The sequence below is a fragment of the Panthera tigris genome, chromosome C1, assembly GCF_018350195.1.
Source record: "Panthera tigris isolate Pti1 chromosome C1, P.tigris_Pti1_mat1.1, whole genome shotgun sequence".
Taxonomy (NCBI): domain Eukaryota; kingdom Metazoa; phylum Chordata; class Mammalia; order Carnivora; family Felidae; genus Panthera; species Panthera tigris.
This window is the reverse complement of record NC_056667.1, coordinates 198,778,801-198,802,289: the sequence shown is the minus strand read 5'-3', so window position 1 is coordinate 198,802,289 and position 23,489 is coordinate 198,778,801. Positions and strand designations below refer to the sequence as shown.

General features: G+C 40.9%; 1 protein-coding gene across 2 annotated transcripts in view; it reads left to right on the top strand.

Annotated features, from left to right (window-relative positions):
- Window positions 1-22,229, top strand: part of PECR (peroxisomal trans-2-enoyl-CoA reductase) — a 33,154-nt gene extending 10,925 nt beyond the window's left edge. Inside the window, exons 6-9 of one of the 2 annotated variants that reach the window (XM_042995291.1) lie at window positions 3,889-3,985; window positions 6,282-6,392; window positions 13,783-13,894; window positions 21,986-22,229. In XM_042995291.1, the coding sequence (XP_042851225.1) occupies window positions 3,889-3,985; window positions 6,282-6,392; window positions 13,783-13,894; window positions 21,986-22,014 (349 nt within the window). In that variant the 3' untranslated portion in view covers window positions 22,015-22,229. Of the gene's footprint in view, window positions 1-3,888; window positions 3,986-6,281; window positions 6,393-13,782; window positions 13,895-17,016; window positions 17,641-21,985 lie in introns of those variants that run through there. The other variant, XM_042995290.1, reaches the window with a different exon arrangement.
- Window positions 22,230-23,489: the final 1,260 nt, after the last annotated feature.

Sequence of the window (23,489 nt, the reverse complement as noted above, 5' to 3'; positions counted from 1 at the left end):
TGGAGATATCTTTTTTTGTTAACGTGTGGAAATAAAACTAATCTAGGCTAATTTAGATTAGAATACTGTGAATATGCCTATTCATTTTTAGACAGAACTGCTGAATTGTTACTCCATAGTGGAATTTGACATATTTCACTCTTATTCTGATTTTGGTAAAATATTATGTTGGAAACTGATTTTTTTTTTTTAAAGTCCATCAATGAACTAATTTCCTGTACTGGCTCAGTAGATTCTTTCATAATAATCTAAAAGGACATCCACATAGAACAAAGAGAAAAACAATGTGCTAGGAAGCTACTTGAAGACCACACATTTAGCAGGTAAAAAGTCTGGTTTAGAAAAAAAATCGTTTTGCTGATTTCCTTCATATCTTTTATAAGTTCTGAATCCTTCCGTTTTTTTATGAAAAAAATTTTATTTTCCAACATAGAATGTTTTATGAAATAGGTCTATCTTAGTGTTATAAAAACATGCATGCTCGTTTTTATATATATACAAAACTGCATAAGGTACAAAGTTGAATGCTCTATCCTTTCTCATCCCGGAAAAAAACCTTTTAACTAAGTAAGACAGTGATCTGAATTCCTTTATTATTAGTCCATCATCTGTAATCTATAGGGTGATATTTTGGTATTGCGGGAATATTCTGTTTTCCATCGTGATTTTTGCAACCACTGGTGATTCTTACCTGAATCACTTATTACGTTAATGGTGGGGCAATGTTAATTTTTCTGATTTCATAATTGCTTCTATATTTATTAGCTGGTAATTCATAAAAGGACTTCTTTGCAATAGCCATTCCTTCCTTATCTGTATATTTATTACAATTATCATTATTATCATTAAATTTTTTGGTATACCACTATGGACTTATGGACTTATTTTCAAATTCCTCTTTCCAAATGCACATATTATCTCAAAGTTAATAGAAATTTATATTATTTCTACGTTTCGCTATTATAAATAATTCTGCAGTGAATAACACTGTACATATTTGTTTCATATTTGTGGAGTTATATGTTTACCATACATTCTGGAAGATGGATTGCTGGGTGAAGGTGAAAGGTAAATGCTTTTAGGTATTTCCAGGGGCTCCTGGGTGGCTCAGTCGGTTAAGCATCTGACTTCAGCTTAGGTCATGATCTTGCTGTTCCTGGGTTCAAGCCCTGAGTTGGGCTCTGTGCTGACAGCTCAGAGCCTGGAGCCTGCTTTCGATTCTGTGTCTCCCTCTCTCTGTCCCTCCCCCATTCTCTCTCCCTGTCTCAAAAATAAAACATTTAAAAAACTTAAAAAGAAAAACAAAACTCCTAGGTATTTCCAAATTTCTTTCCAGTTTGCACTCCCACCAGCAGAATATGAGTGTGCATGTTCCCTAGAGCCTCACCCAAAACGTGTGTTAACAACTTCCGGACAACTCTGATAGGCAAGAAATGATCTTCTCAATGGAGCACCTTTTGATTTATTGAAAGGCTATCTGGATATCTTGTGTGTGTGTTTGAACTGCGTTGCTCCTTGGCACATTTTTCTTAATGTTGCCTAAGACGTTACATTTTTTCTGTTACATCTATGTGGGGGAGTTTAGCCTGACCTGCTGATCTTCTGGGTGATTGTTCATGATTACAAGGGCAAAAGATTAGCCAAAAAACTAACTCCCATTTCGCATGGGTAGACAGTTTGTAGCCCAAATGCCCATCTGCGGGTGAATGAATCCACCAATTGTAGTCTATCTATGTAACAGACTACTACTTGGAAATAAGAGCAAATGAGCTATTAGCTCAGGCAACAACATAGAGGAATCTCAAAATAATTATTCTGAGTGAAAGAAGCCAAGTGAAAAAGAGCATATACTGTATGGTTTTATGTGTGTAAGTTGCAGAAGCATTTGAAACATTTGTTAGTGCTCTATTCACTGACAGTTGTACATCCTCCTGCCTCCTCTTTATAAATGACAGGAAGAAAATGAAGCAATGTGACAGCCTTCAAGGCAGTTTATTACTTGTAATCTGTTCCCACACAGACTGCAAGAGGTTTCAGATATTACCTGATACAGAAATTGGTCATTGAAAGAGGATGTGAGCTTGTCACGGAAATGGTAAAATATAATTTCACTCAACTCCTAGTTCAGATAAATGCCAGTCCCTCTCGGTGTTTCCTTTAGCAGAAGAGTGACTGGAACAGCACTTCATGTGACATAGTCATCACTCCAAAGCTGAATTGTCCAGCATCTCTTCTGTCCTGATGGGGATTCACTAATATCTGTCTCTGATTTTCCACCTCTGTCTCTCATTCTAGCGGCTTTCTCTCTTGGGCACCTACCAGTTTCTTTCTTTCTTTTTAAAAAAATGTTTTAAATGTTTACTTATTTTTGAGAGAGAGAGAGAGAGAGACAGAGCATGAGCGGGGGAGGGACAGAGAGAGAGGGAGACACAGAATCCAAAGCAGGCTCCCGGCTGTGCTGACAGCCTCAGAGCCCGACATGGGGCTTGAACTCATGACCTGTGAGATCATGACCTGAGCTGAAGTCAGATGCTTAACTGACTGAGCCACCCAGGTGCTCCGGGCACCTACCAGTTTCTGAACATCTGCCACTTGTTTCTTCAGGGGCTCACTGTAACTGCTGAGCCTTTTTCTATGAGGAGGTCACCTCACGTGGTGACCCTGGTGATCAGGGGGCTGAGTGCAAGGGGACAAACACCTCTAGTCCTCCTCAAAGGAAAGAGTCAGGACTCGGTTGTGCTTCTATAGAAGCATGTCTGTTCCTGCCCCTGTCTCTTGCTCCTGGTGTTTTCAATTTCAATTATCTGTCCCAGCTGAGTGTTGCAATTGGGCCCCTCCTCGCACTGGTGGCAGTAGACGGGACACGGGAACGTGTTCTGTAGATGCACCCTGGACTGCTGGATTCAGTAGCAACAGAAGTTATGGCCCCATTGGGTAGTTGTGGGATCACTTGGGTAATTCCGACCGAGTAAGTTGGCTTCTTCATGGAGTCCCGCCAGGGTTGCTGCGGACAACACTGGAACAGAGATAGGTTTTCTTCAAGAAGGTTGGGCTCTGTAGGTCTTTAGTGAGAAGTGGATATACCCCGGGTCTCACACACTTGGTTCTGAGGACCTGGTAAATAGAAATTCTAAGCAACATTATATCTGTACTTTATGCATGAGATCCCATATGGATGCAGGCCTAAATATTTTGCACTTCCTTTCTGGAAATATATTAAAATTTATTTAAATTTTGGGGTGTCTAGAAAGCCTATTGATACTATTTCTAGCCCAATGTATGAATTTCTTATCCCTTATAATCTAAAATTGATTTAAAGAATAACCCCATTTGTGTGGTGCCTGGGTGGCTCAGTTGGTTGAGTGTCCAACTCTTGAATTTGGCTCAGGTCATGATCCCAGGGTCATGGGATCAAACCCTGCATCAGGCTCTGCACTGAGCCTGGAGCCTGCTTGAGATTCTCTCTGTCTCCCTCTGTCCTTTTCCCCTGCTTGCGTCCACTCTCTCTCTCTCTTTCAAAAAAAAAAACAAAAACAAAAAACCCAAAAAAACAAAAAACAAAACCCACACATTTGTAACCCTTAAAATTACCAATTTGTTAGTTTTTCTATGTAATAAAAAGATCTTCAAAATATTTCTTTTACAGTCATGGTGTTTTGGAGGATGTTATGTGTGCCTATAATGTAAGATTTGTTTGACCACCAGATAACTGTGTTTTGGCTTTAACATTGAAGGACCCTCCTCCTTCCCCATGTTCAGAAAAAGGATCAAAAAGACAGACTCAACAAGAATATATCTGTGGGGCTCTGACAGGTCATTGGCACATCCGTCAGTTAACGAGAGAAACAGCAGAAGCTGGTTATAATTTTTATGTTTTGTCTTCTAAAGGCACAGTGGAGCTGCCAGAGAAGGTGTTTATAACCTCACCAAAACCTTAGCTGTGGAATGGGCCAGCAGTGGAATAAGGATCAACTGTGTTGCCCCTGTAGGTAAACGTTCCATATGAAAGCTATTGACAACTTGTTCTCTTCTGATTCCATTTGTGTTGTTGATAGACATATCTGTTAATACTCAGGTATACTAGAAAAGATTGGTTTTTAAAAATACATAAAATCAGGGGCACCTGGGTGGCTCAGCCAGTTAAGCATCTGACTTCGGCTCGGATCAGGGTCTCATGGCTGTGAGTTTGAGCCTCGCGTCGGGCTCTGTCCTGACAGCTCAGAGCCTGGAGCCTGCTTCGGATTCTGGGTCTCCTGTCTCTCTCTTCCCCTTCCCAGCTCATGCTCTGTCTCTCTCTCCTTCAAAAATAAATAAACATTAAAAAAATTTTTTTTAAAAATAGATAAAATCAGAAAGAAGCATTCTTTGATCTACAACCAGATTGTCAAGAAGGTTAAATTAAGCCAATGATTCTCATTCTTGACAATATATTAGAATTATCTATGAAATGTTGAAAAACTAGCAATATGTACACTTGACTCCAAACTATGGAATCCAGGCATTGGTATTTTTAAAAGCCACCTAGGAAATTCAAATGCACAGTGAAGATTGAGAACCACTGCTTTAAAGAACAAATTTTGCCAGATTATTTTGTTATTTCTTGGTATATCATTAATTCGTCACAAGGAGAGAGAGAAAAATCTGAAGTCTAATTCAAGTTAAAGATTGTTTAGAAGTCGAGAGAAAATTTATCAGCAACATGCTGTAAATTATAGGGGGGAAAATCACTATATGCTCAAATCACAATATGTTCAATTTCATTTTTTTGTGTGTGTAAAATAAGATATAGCTTAAGCTTCCCTGGGTATTACATACCGGCTATGTACTTTAAGAGAGATATCATGTGAAATATCTCACTCATCTGGCAAAACTCAGCCTAAATCCACTTCTCTGTGATGTCTCTTGTTGTTTTTCTAAGATAGTAATCATCCCTATATACGAAACTATAACATCTGTGGTTATAATATCTACAGACCTGTCCATATATCTATAGATATTGTTATCCATGCTACTGGGTGGGAACTAAGCAAGAACTGACTTGAAGTGAGTAGAGAAATCTCATCTTTAACAAATTGCAGGCTCCTAGCCATAAATTTCATATCTCTTCAGTCCTTCACAGCTGACATCACCTTACCCATATTACACTCAAGTATTTGCAGGACAAAATTCATTACAGTTTCATTCTTCCTGTTGATATCTTCGAATACTGGCCCCCAGAAGTGCATTTCTTGAAAACATTTAACAGTATGTTAGTGTTACAAAGTCACATATATCTCCAGAAGATGTTTTTAGGTTAAATGTCTAAACCTTAATACTTCTAGAAGGTTTTATCCTCTTTAAATAAAAGTTCCAAATTGTTTCATTGGAAACCAGTACAGTGCCCCATTATCATTTGGAGTACTGAATACCGCCAAAACCCTTTGGTTTCCTCCCTCACTCCTGTAACCTCTGCTGTAGTGATGGATTCATAACCAATAGCTTTATTGTGTGTTATACAGTTTTTGAGTAATTTTCTTGGCTTTATAAACCCTTGAAAGCTAGTAAAGCTAAATAAAAGAATTCCAAAAAAATTAAAATTTTGGTTTATTTATACTGGATTCAAATATTTTATTTGTGATTTCACTGTAGAGAAAACCCATGAAAATACTGTATTTTCTAAGTCTCACATAACCATAGCCTAGGCTTCTGTTATAAAACAGAAGTTTAGCAGAAGATAGACTCCCCTGTCCCGCTGTTCCTAGTTAAGTGCCTGTCTGATCTATTCACACAGTTATGTTTTTAGAAAGCAAGTCTACTCAGAAAAAATCTAGGGCTTGTCTGGTAATTAAGGGAGAGGAGGTCACAAAGTGAGTATTCAGATAATCCATTTGTAACATGGTAGCTGCACTTCTTTGACAATATTGAGAAAAATTAATATTAGAGATGTTGACTTTTCTGTAAAAATTAACCCACTTACTTTTTGGCATTGGGCAATAGACTGCCTTGATGTCTTTGAGATTAAAATTTAGTTTTATGTTCTTTATTTTGTCTCATTTTATTCTTTTTTTTTTTTAACGTTTTTATTTATTTTTGAGACAGAGAGAGACAGAGCATGAATGGGGGAGGGTCAGAGAGAGGGAGACACAGAATCTGAAACAGGCTCCAGGCTCTGAGCTGTCAGCACAGAGCCCGACGCGGGGCTCAAACTCACGGACTGCGAGATCATGACCTGAGCCGAAGTCGGCCGCCCAACCGACTGAGCCACCCAGGCGCCCCTTGTCTCATTTTATTCTTAAACATAGGGCGTCATTTATTCCCCGACTGCTGTTGACAACTATGGTCCTTTGGCAGAAGACATTTTTGCTGCGTGCTTTGAGAGAATCCCAGCTAAGCGAATTGGAATTCCTGAGGAGGTAATGTATATTTCTAATAATATTGATTCTAATTACTTTTTTTTTTTTAACGTTTTTATTTATTTTTGAGACAGAGAGAGACAGAGCATGAATGGGGGAGGGGCAGAGAGAGAGGGAGACACAGAATCAGAAGCAGGCTCCAGGCTCTGAGCCGTCAGCCCAGAGCCCGATGAGGGGCTCGAACTCACGGACTGTGAGATCGTGACCTGAGCTGAAGTCGGACGCTTAACCGACTGAGCCACCGAGGCGCCCCTAATTACTTTTTTTTTAAGTGATCTCTTTACCCAACAGAGGGCTCGAACTTACAACCCTAAGATCAAGAGTTGCATGATCCACTGAGCCAGCCAGCCAACCCCCAATTACTTTCTTTTATACTTTGGAAATTTGTAACATTTGGTGTCCTTTTTGCACCGTCTGGTTGGCTGATAGACATGACTGCTCCCGTTGCTACCAGACCATTTCCCCTGTTATTTTCTGGCTCCCTGCTTTGCACGTCCACAGAATAAAGATCCTGATCTTTATTCAGGATTGAACGCAGTGTGAATTAAGAACAGCATGGTCTTAATGTTTCATTGCACTTTTCAGCTGTATTATTTTATCACATGTTCTTTGTTGGTACCCAGGACCCTAAGCAAAGCCAGATGATTATGGCTATGTGAAGTTCCATATGTGCTTTCTCTAAGGGCCATATTTAAGTATGTAGAAATCAGTAGCTTATTAAAGGCCAGCAATATCTCAAAATATAGTCTTAAAAACACAGTCTTAAAATATAGTGAAAAAAAGGATGCCTTTCCTGCAATAATAGGAAAAACAGAAATACCTGGTGTAAACTTAGCTCTAAACAAAAAGAAATGTATTACTAAAAAACAGAAAAAAATGAATAAACAGAGACATGTCCTATTCCTCAATGGAGAGAATCAATTTTATTAAAATCAGGTTTCCCTTTGTATGTTGACCGATGGTAGCTACACTTGCGGTGAACATAGCATAGCAGACCGAATTGTCAAATACAAGGTCATACGCCTGAAGCTAATGTAACATTGTGTGTCAACTCTACTTCACTTTTTTTTAAGTTTATTTATTTTGAGAGAGGGAGAGAGAGAGCACGCGAGTGGAGGAGGGGCAGAGAGAGGGAGAAAGAGAATCTCAAGCAGGCTCTGCACCGTCAGCACGGAGCCTGATGCGAGACTCAAACTTAAGAACCGTGAGATCATGACCTGAGCCAAAACCGAGAGTCGGTTGCTTAACTGACTGAGCCACCCGGGCGCTCCTGTACTTCAATTTAAAAAAATAATGGTAAAAAAATAAAAGTAAATAAAATCAAGCTTCCCTAAATTAATGTATAAGTTTAATGTAGTTTCAGAATTACACACACCGATTCTAAAGTTTGTCTAGAAAAATATTTATGCAAAAACAGCCAAAAAATGTTTTGAAAAAAATAATGGAGGGGATTTGACCTTCCCAATGTCAAAACATACTATAATGCTATACTTATATACAATATCTGGTATTGGCACGGGAACAGATTAAAGTTAGTGGAACAGAATGCACTCTTATGGGGCGCCTGGGTGGCTCAGTCGGTTAAGCGTCCGACTTCAGCTCAGGTCATGATCTCACGGTCCGTGAGTACCAGCCCCACGTCGGGCTCTGGGCTGATGGCTCAGATTCCGATTCTGTGTCTCCCTCTCTCTCTGCCCCTCCCCCGTTCATGCTCTGTCTCTCTCTGTCTCAAAAATAAATACACATTAAAAAAAATAATAAATAAAGTTAGTGGAACAGAATGCACTCTTATATCAGTACCATGTATACACGAGGAGTTTATAAGGAGAAAGTAACATTGCACATCTGTGAGGAAAGGATTGACCATTTAGCAGAAGTTTTACAGCAATTGGCTGTTTAACTAGAAATAAAATTAGGCTGGGGTGCCTGAGTGGCTCTGTCCATTAAGGGTCTGACTCTTGATTTTGGCTCAGGTCATGATCCCATGGTCGGGGGATCAAGCCCCACGTAGGGCTCTGTGCTGAGGCTGCAGCCGACTTGTGATTCTCTCTTTCTGCCCCTGCTGCGCTTGCACGTGTGCATGTGTGTGTGCGCTCTCTCCCTCTCTCAAAATAAATAAACATTAAAAAAAGAAATATAGTAGGCCTCCTATCTTGTATCACATACAAAATCATTTTCAGATATATTAAAACACTAAATATAAAAGTAAAACCATAAAACTCTTAAAAGAAAGTGTTTTCTAATTCCTAAACTAGCTTTCATTGTCGTTTTGATGTATATTTTTTCAGAAGTTTACTATGCATACACAAAAATACCTGTATTTATTGACTTTTTTTTACAAAATGGGATTCTACTGTGTGTGTTTTTCTGCAGCTTGCTAAGGATAGATCATGATATATTTAATTAGGCTCCATTGTTGCACATTTAGATTCCATTTATATTTTCAGCATTGTGGTAATTCTTCAGTGAACATCCTTAAACACACACATGCACTCTTATGTGAGAAGTAACTTTTCTAGAATTCCTGAAGTAAAATAGTTTTGCATATTCAGTTTTTGGGAGGTACTGTTAAATCAGACATTTCATGAGCCGTTGTAAACAAGGTGTTCATATTTCTATTCTGAAAACTAAGAGGGGTTTAAGGATTTTAATCAAGGAGATGATATGATTAAATTTTCATTGGCCAGGACATTTCCCTTCACTTATATGAACTATATTATCTATATTTACTGCACAGAAATCAAAATTGAGAAGTTTAAGAAATACTGATCAGTTCATTTAAAATAATAAAGGCATTACGTGTTAACATGAATGATATTTTTAATAAAAAATTGCTGTATTTTAAAAAGCAAAGGAAAACCATTTTTTGTATTTGCTTTACACTTTTACAAATTTCTTTAACGTATGGCTTCATAGAATACAACTGGACTCTTATCTGCACGTGCATTTTTGGCAATATGTTGTTTTGTTTAAAGCATATGAAGAAAATGCAACTTCATGTACATGTCCTTTTGAAGGAGCATTTTAATGGACCTTTCAGATAATTGTGGGTATTCTTCTTTGATGTTTGACAAGTGTCTGTTTCTTAAAGATAGGTTGCAATGTGCCATCAATCTCAAACCATGTGAGTGAATCTTTTATACTCTGTTACATTAAAATCCATTAGTCTTTCTTGCACTTTGGGACTTTCAGCCACACACGATTTTTATAACATCAGTTATTGGCATCAGTTTTGGTAAAAAACTGGTTCACTGAGTTATGGAGATCTTCTGGATGTCGACACGCAATCCATTATATCAAAAAAATCCCTTACACAAAAGATCACGTTTGTTAATATCACCACTGATCTCTTCAGAAAAATCTTGAAGTGTTAGGAAATTGTCAAGCTCATGTTGACACGTGCAAGTTTTCCAAAATCCTCATTTTCACTCGAAAGCTCAGATCTTATTATTGACAACAAACATGAAAAAACAACGTTGTCTTCCTTTGAAGAGACATTCTCACTTTGTTCATTTTTGGGAGAAAAAAAAAAAAAAGGCTGCCAAATACCCCAGCGGGAATTACCGTAGCGTGTTAGTCATTTATCCCAGTGAAAAATTGTATTTCATGAAGAGAGTGACTAGTTCAGATCACAACTCTTCTACTTCCACTGCAGTAGAGAAGCTTAATGAGTAATTCCCATGTTATAACGCAGGATATTAAGAAGGCGTGTACCCACTGGTTGAGATTCATATGATGAATAAATTCTGCTGCTTCATCAAAGATATTCTAAAGTGAAACAGGCCTTTCCCCCCATGTGTACTTGCCGGTGAAGAATATAATGACCACTACTAGCCTAGGGACCTGGTTCCTCTTTGTATTCCTGCCATGATTTGCTGATTTCTGAGCTGAGGCTCCAGGAGTTTTTCCCACCACTGCTTTGGCACCATTAATGCAAATGTCAACACAGTGAAAAAGACAAATGAAGAGTTAGTGTTATAACAAAAACAGTTTTGTCCTTGCAAAGCACCTGAAAAGGTCTTAGGTATGCCCAGGGTTTTGCTGACCATACTTTGACTAATGTAGGTGAAACCTTCAAATAGTTTAGATGTGAAGGGGAAGGAGAGAGGGTGGGAGCTTCCGGGAGATGCAGAACAAGGGGGTGCCTCTGCCTGATTGTCCTGGCATCCCTCGGTCAGGTCGTGTTTCCCAGATACTCTGATCACCCCAGCGAATCCTTCCTGGGGCAGAACGTTCACAGTAGGCCATTGACTGAACTGCTTTCAATGAGTTGCTGGCTTTTAAGTGACAGTCAGGAGGGTCAGAACCTAGCTGTACTTTTAAAAGGAATGGCCTAGACTTCCTAGGGTGTTCTTCGACATTCTGGGGGAAGGAATGCAGCACTTGGCAGAGCCTTCTCATTTTATGAAATTAAGAAACTAAGGGCCAGTGAGGTGCGGTAACTTGTCTATGGTCATACATGGCTCATGGTCCTGGGATTCAACCCCCAGCTTGCATATTTAAAATCCCCGGGGTCTTTAATAAACGGAGCAGAAAGTAAAGAGGTAACTGTGCTAAAAGAGGCGTTACCCACATAGATAAAGTGGAGACAAGCTGCCAGTCTTTAATGTTTACTTTTGAGAGAGAGAGAGACAGAGACAGAGACAGAGACAGAGACAGAGTGCAATGGGGAAGGGTAGAGAGAGGGAGACACAGAATCCAAAGCAGGCTCCAGGCTCTGATCTGTCAGCACAGAGCCTGATGCGGGGCTCGAACTCACAGACTCACAGACCGCGAGATCATGACCTGAACCAAAATCGGACGCTTAACCGACTGAGCCACCCAGGTGCCCTCGGCTGCTGGTTTTCAATAGTGTTTACTGATTGATAAAACTCTTGTGAATGGCTTGGTTCCTCAAACCCATCCATCAAATGGATTTTGTTAAAATCAAAGTTTAGAAGAGTCTATTGGAAGATATTACAATAGTGCCTAGTTAATTTGGTGATTATAAAAATTGTATTGGTTCAGTTTAGCTCCACGTTGAGCTCCTAAAGTAAACCATGAGCTATGAATATTTATCTATCTTTTACCTAACAGATAGCTTCAATTCAATTCAGTATCATTTAGTGGTGCCTAGTCTCTGGGCAAAACACTGTAGCAGGAGCTGGGTGATGTAACTTCCCTTCATTTTAGGCAAGGGATGCATATAGAGCTTTCATTCTGTAAACATTTATTAAGTGCTTATTTTATCCGAAACACACGAGGCCATCAGTAAATATTTCAAACAAAATTCAGCACGAAGCCACATTTATTACTAGTCGGGCACAGTCTCTCTGAACAGAGCAGACTATGGCTCTTTCTGTTTTCCTGGGGCAAGTGTGGTTTAGGGATTTGCAGACTTCTGGAGGGCATGATTACCGGGGAGAGAGGGTTTTTGTTTGGCTGGCATTCAGGAAGGAGCATACTGGAGTGGAGTCTTCCTGACTCACCGGGTGAGATGTTGTTGATTGATAACACAGGCTAATGCAAGCTCTGGTGGTTTCTTTTGATCATAGGTCAGAACTCTCTCCCCTTTCTCAGGGACCTGGAAACTTTTCAATGATTAATTCTCTATACCAGTGTTGTCCAATAGAAATACCGTAATAGTGACACGTGTAATTTTAAGCTAACCACTAGCCACATTAAGAAAAGTAAAGGGGCACCCGGGTGGCTCAATCGGATGAGTATCCGACTCTTGATTTTGGCTCAGGTCATGACCTTCAGTTTGTGAGAATTGAGCCCTGTGTTGGGCTCCTCGCTAAGTGTGGAGCCTGCTTAGGATTCTCTCCCTCTGCCTCTCTGCCCCTCTGCCACTCTCATGCATGCATGCTCTCTCTCTCAAAACAAATAAACTTAAAAAAAAAGAGTAAAAAAATATAAAATGAATATTGTTATAACCAATATATAATAGATAAGAATTTAATTAAATATTATTAATAAAATTTCATTCAACCCAATGTATCTAAAACATCATTTTACATTCTTCTATAGATTTTGCCTCTTCTCTCCAGACCAAGTCTTCAAAATCTAGAGTGTATTTTACATGTAGAGCACATCTCAGTTCAGACTAGCCATATGGAAAGTGGGCTGTGTCATGTGGCCAGTGCTTCTGGGGACACAAGGATGGAGAGAAGGCTATGCCTGCCTTCCAGGGTCTCACAGTCTCAAAGAGGCATAGCTATGTAAGAGAACACTCTAGGTACACAGCCCTGACTGGGGTGAGGCAAGCAAGGCATGGACATAAAACTTAGGGATGTGCCTCACTCTCAGGGTCACACAAGGGCAGGGTCTGCCCTGAGAGTGAGTGCCTCCTTAAATACTGCACCCTAAGCACCATTAGCCTCCCCCTTGTCTCACTTCTGCTAGGGAGCTTCATAAAGTAGCAGATTCTGAGTCTCCAACCCCAGAGCTTACAATTTAGAAGGTCTCAGGTAGGGACCCAAGGATTCTAATGCAGGTGTTTGGGATCTCCCTTTGAGAAACTCCTCCTGCACCAATAGCCTCATAGAGAGTTCCTTTATGTCCAGTGAAATAAGTCCTCTTTCTTTTTGGTTTTGGGAGTAGATGTTCCTGTATTCATCATCTACCTCTGAATTCTGTACTCAATCATCTACCTCTGAATCTACCTCTGATGCAGTGGGGTCTTGAAGTCCCCCTTGTAGGAAGCGCCTGTAGTCTGAGTTCCTGGCCTTGCAGCCTGCAAGACCATTGACTGAGCAAGCTACAATGCCAATTTATTGTTATATAGACGCATTGGCTATTTCAGGGACAAAAATATAAAAGGCATATGATGGCATTGAAAAGTGGAGTTATGGGGCATCTGGGTGGCTCAGTCGGTTGCGCATCCGACTTCGGCTCAGGTCATGATCTCGCGCTCCGTGAGTTCGAGCCCCGCGTCAGGCTCAGCGCTGACAGCTCGGAGCCTGGAGCCTGCTTCGGATTCTGTGTCTCCCTGTCTGTCTCTGCCCCTCCCCAGCTCATGCTCTGTCTCTCTCTCTCTCTCCTAAAAATAAATAAACATTAAAAGAAAAGAAGAAGAGGAAGAAAAGTGGGGTTGTGGCGGGCAATGAAAGGTGTGGAAGGAACTGAGTTGTTTGGGAAAGATTAAGCACAGTGATCACTTTCAGCTTATTCACATCGTGTAGCTTGTTTGACACTGTCTAGATTCTTTCCTATCTTGCTGCACTAGTCACTTTGTTTTCAATGGTGCTCAAATAGAAAAAGGTGGTTGTCTGTTCTGTCAGAGTATGGTGCACACGGACTGTAGAATTCATGTTACAGTCATGGGTTTTGAGATATGTTTCCTTGGGTATGGAAACAGCCCCAAATGGGTTGTATCCACTTTTCTGTATGTGTGTACTTCTGTTTCCAGGTCTCCCCGATAGTCTGCTTCCTGCTGTCTCCAGCAGCTTCCTTTATCACTGGACAGTTGGTGGAGGTGGACGGCGGCCAGTCTCTATATACGCAAGCATTTGATGTACCAGGTGAGCACTCAAGAAATGAGCAGTCACTGACTTTATGCCTTTTCATGTTCAAGTTTTCAAAATTTCTTAAGCACTTACAAAAGGGATTAGAGAGGGGCGCCTGGGTGGCTCAGGTCACGATCTCACAGTTTGTGTGTTCGAGCCCCGCACTGGGCTCTGTGCTGACAGCTCAGAGCCTGGAGCTTGCCTTGGATTCTGTGTCTCCCTCTGTCTGCTCCTCCCCTGCTCATGCTCGCTCTCTCTCTCTCTCTCTCTCTCTCTCTCTCAAAAATAAATAAACATTAAAAAAAATTTAAAAAAAACAAAAGGGATTAGGGTTTTCTCTTATGGAACATCAAAAATGTACAAAATATTTATATTCCTGATGTGATCTTTAAAGGAAATGATCCCAGTCGAAGAAAATATCTAAATATTTTTATTATAGCACACAACTTTATCTATTTAAAAAGTTGCCTGTGTGTGCATAGGTTGGTGGAATTTTAGTCATGAAAACTATTCTCTATATGAGTATACATTTATAAGGAGGAGAGGGAAAAGGGGCAAGAGGTTGCCATATTTTTAAGATTTAATTTCTCTGTTCCTCTAATAAGCGGCTTGTGTATCTGAACAGAAGAATCAGACCTGGTAGGCTGGGGTTGGGGGGGGGGTGGTGGTATGGTATTATTTTACATTATCTTTGGGATATAGACTGAGCAAAACCATATGAATTTGCTGTATTCAACCATTCTTAATATACAAAAGCAGTAGTTTTATACGGCTCAACTAAATATAGATGTTGCACACAAATATAAAATGCAGACATATTTGCACTGTTGCTGAAGAGTGTTGAGGAAGTGGCTACGAGCTACTACAATGTGATCAATGTAAGGACACCTGAGTGGCTCAGTCGGTTAAGTGTCCGACTTCAGCTTAGGTCGTGATCTCACGGTTCATGGGTTCCAGTCCCACACTGGGCTTCATGCTGACAGTGTGGAGCCTGCTTGGGATTCTCTCTTTCTCTCCTTCTCTCTCTGCCCCTCCCCCACTGGTTCTCTCTCTCTCCCTCTCTCTCTCTCTCAAAATAAATAAACTTAAAAAAACGTGATCGATGTAATGCATGTGTATTTCAATTTCATATCTGGGACCTGGGTTCATTCACCCTACTCTTCTGTATACTGACAGTCTAATCAAGACATAAGACCTTCTTTGCATTAATAAATGATTAATATGGGACTTCAGTCTTACTTATTATTTTCCCCTCCCCTATCTGCATTTCCTTACTAATAACATCAATGTGGTGATGTGCATAAGATACCACGGTTTTAAGGATGGATCTTGGTTGGAAAGACAGAAATGCCTACATTTTGCTGTTCTGTGTTCTGAAAATATTTAAAGTGGCCAGGGTGGGAGGGAAGCTCTCCACTTTCCTCACCAGTGGAGTTGAGGGTATTTTTCATTTTTCCTTCATAAAGGGAAAGAAATTTTGGGAGAAATCAGCCACATCTATTTTTCGAGAATATACTTGCCCCAAATAATGAATGGGAATGTTGAGCATTTGTGTCCAGTCTTTTCTTTAAGATTGTCAGCCTAGGCGCATCCGGGTGGCTTAGTCGGTTAAGTGTCAGACATCGGTCAGGTCATGATCTCATGGTTCATGAGTTTGAGCCCTGCATCAGGATCTATAGTGACAGTGTAGAACCTGCTTCAGATCCTGTGTTCTCCTCTCACTCTCTCTGCCCCTCCCCAGCTTGTGTGCTTTCTCTCTTTCAAAAATAAATAAAAATTAAAAAAACAGAAAAACAAAAAACCTACCAAGATTGCCAGCCCTGGAGTGACAAGGGCTGGGATGGAGACTTGGCTAGGCCCTTATTAGCTGTGTGACCTTGGGGAAAATTAATTTCTGTAGGCCTCCACTTTCTTTCCTGTAAAGTGGAGTCACTTATAGCATTTATTGAATAAACGGTTGGGAGCATTATATTAGATAATGCACATTGAAAGCCCTGGTTCAGGATGCTTTTAGCTGCAGCTCAAACCTAACTAGTAGAGGAATTTATTGGCCTGAATAACTGAAAAGCAAGCCGGACTTGAATCATATGCTCATAGATCTCATCAAGGACAATAAATTTCTTCTTTTCCCTTTGTTTTTGCTAATGCAGTATTGGCTTTATCTTAAGATTGACTCTCCTGGTTACAGGAAGCTGCCTGTGACCCCTAACAGGCCATGATTCTTTGTTCACAGCCATCTGGACAGAGAGAGAGAGAGGAGGGGAATGACTTGGTTACAGCATTTCTAGCAGAGTTCTGAGACCCCCTCTGTTTTGGACCAGCTTATGGGAATGGCCGTCCTCAACCAATAACCACAGCCAGGGGAATGGAGTGCACTGTTTGACTTAGCTCAGTCAGTAACCTAAGTGGGGTCACTTCCCCAGAACCTCATGGATTCCCAAGTGGAAGTGGAGGTTACTGGAAACAGGGTGAAGGACTGGATGCTGGAAAGGCAGCTATATGTGCCCAGTGCAAAGTAAGGACATGGTTTTAAAGTCATCCTGGTTATTAAGGAAGTAGGATTTTTTGAATGTCTGCAGTATGCCAAGTGTTGTACACAGGCTGTCACATTTAATTTTCACTTTATTTATTTGTTTTTAAGTTTATTTGTTTATTTTGGGAGGGGAGGGGTGGAGAGAGAGAGAGGAGAGAGAGAGAGAGAGAGAGAGAAAATGAATCCCAAACAAGTTCCATGCTGTCAGCCGGAGCCCGACGTGGGGCTCTATCCCACGAACTGTGAGATCATGACCTGAGCCAAGATCAAGAGTTGGATGCTCCACTGACTGAGCCACCTAGGCGCCCCTAATTTTCATGACTTTAAAAAACAGATGTTGTTACACCCTCCGATAATTGATGAGGAAATAGGTTCAGGAAGAGTAACTTCTCCACATTTGGAAGAGCTAGAGAGCTAGTCCAGGGAAGACCTGGGATTCCAAAGCAGGTTTTTCTCAGGACTTTTGCCATTTGTCCTAATGATTTCTTTTTCCCGCTGAGAAGAGGGATGAACCAGGGAAAATAGGAGGGTTTATTGGAAACCAAGAGGATTAATGAGGTTCATAGATTTGTGCTGGACGTGAGGTTTTCTACTTACTTAACAGATCATGACAACTGGCCTGAGGGAGCAGGGGACATTTCTGTTGTCAAAAGGATGAAGGAATCTTTCAAGAATAAATCCAAGCTCTAAGCCAAGGAAACTAGAGGTGTCTTTTGTCCCCAGATGCCTTAACATCTCAAGAATACACTTTGGTACTTTATAAGAGCTAATAATTTGCATGGAACAATTGCTTTCTGCCTTTTTAATGTTATCAATCATGCCTGTACAAAAACTATTCCTGAAATTAAAGCATTTTTAAGTCCCAACCAATACGGTTGAGCCTGTGATTAAAGATTTTTTGAGGAATGGACTTAACACACTTTATGATTTACTTTTTATTTCTAAGAAAAAATATTTGAAAAATGCAATAATTTCAAATTAAAAATGGAGGTATCATCATCTCCCAAAAGATTTTGCTATTTAATTGGAAAGGTGGGCAATAAATTTAAATTGTGACAGTGTTGTGATTCTTAAAACGAGAGATACACAGTGACTCATTTCTTATAGCAAATATTTTTGGATCAGTAAAGCCTTATTGGTGATTATCAACATGTGATTTGTTTTGTTCATGAAGTCAAATTTGTATAAGCCTTCTTAATTCAAAAGAAAAATAAAGTTATACGTAGTATTTCTTTGCAGTACTTGATTTGTGTCTTGATTTCCTATCCAAAGTATTCCCTTTTCTTCATGTTTCTCCTTTTGTATACAACACAAACATTTTATTTTATTTTTATTTTTTTCCAATATATGAAATTTACTGTCAAATTGGTTTCTATACAACACCCAGTGCTCATCCCAAAAGGTGCCCTCCTCAATACCCATCACCCACCCTCTGCTCCCTCCCACCCCCCATCAACCCTCAGTTTGTTCTCAGTTTTTACGAGTCTCTTATGCTTTGGCTCTCTCCCACTCTAACCTCTTTTTTTTTTCCTTCCCCTCCCCCATGGGTTTCTATTAAGTTTCTCAGGATCCACATAAGGGTGAAAACATATGGTATCTGTCTTTCTCAGTATGGCTTATTTCACTTAGCATAACACTCTCCAGTTCCATCCACGTTGCTACAAAGGGCCATATTCATTCTTTCTCATTGCCACGTAGTGCTCCATTGACAACACAAACATTTTAATTAAATGTGATACAAATGTGTTAGGGTTCAGCATTCTGCCTTCACTTGATTTTTTCTGGCAAACTGATTTCGGAAATGCCACTTATAAATTATGCACATTCATTTTTTGTCTTAATTAAACCTCTTCCAATTGACTTATTCCCTCTTGAAGTCAAGTAGATATTTCCCTCTCTCAGTAATTCTCAGTTCAAAGTACAGATCCTCCTTGACTTACAAAGGGGTTACATCCTGATAAACCCACTGTTAGTTGATAATATCATTAAGTCACAAGTGCATTTAATACACCTAGCTTAACTGAACATCATAGCTTAGGCTAGTCTCCTTTAAACATGCCCAGAGCACTTACATTAGCCAACATTTGGCAAAATCATCTAACACGAGGCCTGTCTTACAATAAAGTGTTGACTATCTTATGCAGTTTATTGAGTACTGTGCTGAAAGTGAAAACCAGAAAGGGTGTGTGGGTACAGAACGGTTGTATTGGTTGGTTTCCCTCTCAATTGGCTGACTGGGAGCTATGGCTGTCTGCCACTGCCTAACATCAGAAGAGAATAGGTATTGCATATCACCAGCCCGGGATAAATTCAAAGTTCAAAGTACAGATTCTGCTGAAAGCATATCACTTTCACACTGTCATAAAGTTGAAAAATCATAAGGCAAACCATCGTTAAGTTGGCGACAGTTGTATGTAATTTACCAAACTCTGGGAAGGGGCCCCTGAATCTGCCATTTTCTTAGGCTCCCATGCAGGGTCAGGACCAGGGGAGACCAATGAGATGCCTAGAGTGCAGCATTTAAGGAGGTGCTCACTCTTGCATTTGCTCGAGTGCAGAGCCGCCCCTGAGTGCGAGCACAGCCATACATTTTGTGTCCATGTTATTAATGTGGAAAGATCAGAAATCTTTTCCTGCTAGATAATACTTTAAAATGGCCTTCTGGACATGATAATATCATAGTTGCTAAGAATTACAAGCCAGGCTAGAGGGCAGGCTAGCCCTAACACAGGTTGGTGTGGAAGATGGAAGAGGCAGGGCTTGCTTTTCAAATTACCTCATGCTGATGCCTGCAAACAATCGCATAAAGCCCCACAGTATTGACACTTGTTTATTTCTGCTTAAGGAACGGAGGTCACCCCACATAGCATGAGACTTAGCTACAACTCCTTATTAGATCTTCTTGTTAGACCTATTATTGGGCAGCTGACCATTATCAGTATTCTAGAATCATAAGTCTATTCCCCAGGACTTTGTACACTCTGTGATAGTGTCCTGTCAATAATGTTCTTTTGCTACTACACTTAGTAAATTTTGCTGTAGACTAAATATTCCTTAGTAAGTTTCATCACTCAGTAATAATTCGCTCAATAATTTCGAGCCCCTACTATGTGCTAAGCATTACAGTAGGAATTGGGTGTGCAGTACTGGAAAAAAAAAAAACCACATGGACTTTGTCTCAAGGGAGCTTACAAGGGCAAGAGAGAGAAAGAGAGAAACATTAATCAAGCCACATACAAATTTAACCCCTCCTCCCCCCCGCCCCCACCAAGTGTTCTAAGTGCCATAAAGGGTCAGGTCATGGTGCTAAAGGCATGTAACAGGAAGAAAAAGACATCTAGTGGGGAAAAAAGCAACTCAAATTATTAATCATGTTAAAAGACTTTGTTGATTAAGATGACCCTTGTTGACATTATCTCTTCCACCCCCCCCGCCCCCCCCCCCCCCCCGGCTCTTTTGTTTCATGGCTTGTGTTAGTTCGGGTCTCCTGGGAAGCAGATGCCAACACAGAATGAGATGTGCATGAGACTTGGGGAACATGCCCAGGGAGGATAAAGAGCAGGAAGACAGCAACAGCCTTTAGGCTGTAGAGCAAGTCTGACACCTTGCTTCCCCACCTTGTAAGGAGGGGACAAAGACAGTGGGTAGGAAGCATCTCAGCTTGCATCAAAGAAACTTTTTTAGGCCAGGCTTGCTGCATGTGAGCCAGGAGGTTCCAGGAGACACTCATGAGCAAGGGGGTTCCAGGAGAATTACCTGGGTTCCACATGTGAACACCCTGTCCTTACTATATATCAGTAGCTCTGCTCCTCCTGCTGGTGAGGGTGGCTCCTTTTTCACCAGCTAGTGCCTGAGCACAGGCATGCTAATGTGCCCTGGAATCAGCCTGAGTTTGTAGTTCGGGGGGACCTTACTGTGTCCCCTGGCAAGAGTCACCTCCTTTGGGACCATGACTTCCAGTGCTGCAGAGCCCAGAAATGGATGGGAAGCACAAAGTCCCACAGTGGGTCTTTGGAAGTGATAGTAAGTAGGCCCACTCCCTCTTCCACTCATTGGTCCCCAGAAACGTTCCCAACGCCTTTGGGGACATGCGTCCTGAAAGATGGTTCTCCCTCCTTTCAGAAGGTTGCTGGCACTTCAGCCGTGCATTGGTTGTTCTAGCCCTCTGTGAGGCTGGTTGCTTCTGGAAGCATGGTGTGTGATACAATCAATGGTTGCATGATCAGGGACCCACTCTCGTACATTTTACTGGGATGTGGGTCACCTGGTTGGATGCTGTTGTGTGGGATTCGATGGTTATGGATCAGGATTTGTATAAGCGTCTAGAGTGGTGGTATCTCAGTCTCTGCTCACTCACAGAAAAGGCAAACTCTTAACTTGGGAGTAGGCATTTGTCACTATGAGGACCATATGGTCACTTGAGCATGGAAAATTTAATATAAAACATTATTAGCTATCACAGGGAAGGGGGGTAGTGAGAGATTGGCTAGTAGGAAGTAAGGAGAACTGTAAAGAACATGGGAATGGGGCATCTGGCTGGATCAGTTGGTAGAGTGTGCAACTCTCAATCTCAGGGTTGTGAGTTGGAGCCCCACATTGGGCGTAGAGATTACTTAAAAAAAAAAAAAAAAAAAAAGAATACGGCAATAACAGATACAATGAGTAGCTAATAATCTCCTACTAGGGCTGCGATGGCAATTAACTATTTTCCCCAAGGCCTAATGGTGTATTTCATAGCTGCCACATGCCTATATCGGGGGGCTGTAAAACAGTTAGTTACCATTTGCCCCTTTAATTTTCAACACTACTCCAGGGCTTGGCTCAAAAAAGTGTCCCCTTGTGGTTAATTGTGGAACACCAGCCTGTCTGGACGGACAGTGCCTTCCCTTCTGAGGAAGCCAAGACCTGGCTGCAAAGCTTCCGCTTGCACTTTAGTTTCTTTCTTCATAAGCCTTCCGCACTCCTCGTTTACAAGGGGTTCACTTCACGGAAGCAGCTGCCTGTTGAAATTTGATCAACTGGCAGGAAGGGTTGAAACTGCATCCCAGAAAGGTGTTAGATTAAAAGCTAGGCATTGTCTAGCCCTTGTTTTATGACAGTTATCCAAAAGGATAGTTAAATCTCCAGTTATCCAAAGGGATATTTTGAATCTTGCAGACAATGCTATTTATGATTTGCGTGGTAAGCAGAGCCCTCTGTTGGCCAGTGTCTACTTTCACCCAGCCGTACCACCCTTTCCTTTTCTGCTCTCCCGTGGAGCCAGTGGCAAATCTACACTACGTCCCAGTGGGAGTCAGATGCTGGGGACCTGCAAGTCCTAAAGCTGTTAGTCAGTTTCAGTGCTGCGCCCCCAGGGTTTCCTTGCTCTTCCTATCTAGCGAGGTTCTCTCACTTGTTTCCATCTGTAGCCTCCAAACTTGCTGTCCTAGGGCTTGTCAGTTCCCTGAAAGGAAACCTTGAAAACCCCTTCTGACTGAGACCACTTCGCTGAGGTTACTAACAACCTTTCTGCTTACTACACTCGTGCATCCTATCCCCCTGCTTATTTTGCCCTTTTCTGTCTGTCCCTGCAGAGCTCTTGCTGGACTCTCGCCTTCCATGAGTTATGCTGTTAGAGTCCACTGGAGTCCAACGGCCTAGGTTCGATTCCCAGCTTCCACCGCTTACTCATTCCTGTCACAGCTCTGAGACAATGGAGAGATTTGAATATGGATTGGGGATGAGCAGATACTATTAAAGAATTACTGGTCATTCAATGTGATAATAGCAGGGCAGTTACTTTTTTAAAAGACGTCCTTACCTAAAACGGGGAGGAAATTATATTTGGCATTTGCTTTTAAATACTCCAGTTTAAAGACGAATTGGGGAAGGGAGGGGAGCTGGTGAAACGAGATTGGAAGCATGGTAATAATTATTTAGGCCAGCGATAGATACATTATACATTAGATGGTTAATTCTACTCTTCTCTCTACCTTTGGGTAAGTTTGGAACTTCCTAAAATAAAAAAAAAAAATTGCAAAATGAAAATGGTCTCATTCATAACTTGGATATAGGGTAACATGGGGAAGAATTAGTTGGCTGTAAATGAAGGTTATTTGGGAGAAACAGGAGAGAGTTTGCACTTGACATACAGTGGTTCATGGGGATACATGGATGTGGCAAAGGTAGTGAAAGACCAGGTTCCAAACAGAATATGTTTTGGTGGTACAAAGCTATTGCCTCTTAACCTGATTTCTGCCCTGTGGGCAGTAGGCATAACCTATGTGCTCCTGGCCAGCCTCCCACACTGGTTAGTTAACATTATCAGTTAGTCAGCTCCAGCACAAGCTGATTGAGTAAACATGTAGGTTTGAAAGATATGGACAATAGTCCATTTATTTCAGTGACATTGATATTCCTGAGTTCATATGCTCGAATAGGGAAATGGTATCCAGTTGGTAAATTTGGAAGAACTCAAACAAATAAGCAAAGTAAAAACAATATTCCTTGATTCTCTTGACTATTTGGACCATTAAGCTTCTGTTTTCATATGTATAGACTGAGTCACAAATTCAGTTAGAGTTTGTAGTTTTAAGTATGACTCCACAGAATTACCTTTTATTTCAAATGTAATACTTATCACAAACTTAAATAGTTTAAACTTAAATAGTTATCACAAACTCCTTTTCAAAAAAGGAGTCATTGCTATGGGTGATTCACAGTAATTGCCAATCAGAATTTCTTACCTTGTAATTTTAATCTTCTGAAGTCAAGGCTGTGGGTACCAAAGCTTATTTTGTTAGGTTTCTTTGGCTTCTTGTTTTCAGATGAACCAAAAAGAGAGGACAAGTCTATTTCTTCCTGGGGAAAGATTCACATGTGAGGCATTGAGTCTGGACTGGGGGTTGGTGAGATTGACTGTGGCAGGGAGGGACAGGGGACTAAGCAACCTTCTCTTCTATATTGTTGGGGTGGAGAGTAGGGGAATTGGGGAGGATGGGTAACTTTATTGGATTCTAATTCATTCTTACATTTTACCTAGAGGAATGAACCTGAGGAGCGTTCAGGGAGATACAGAAGAAAACATTTTGATGAGCA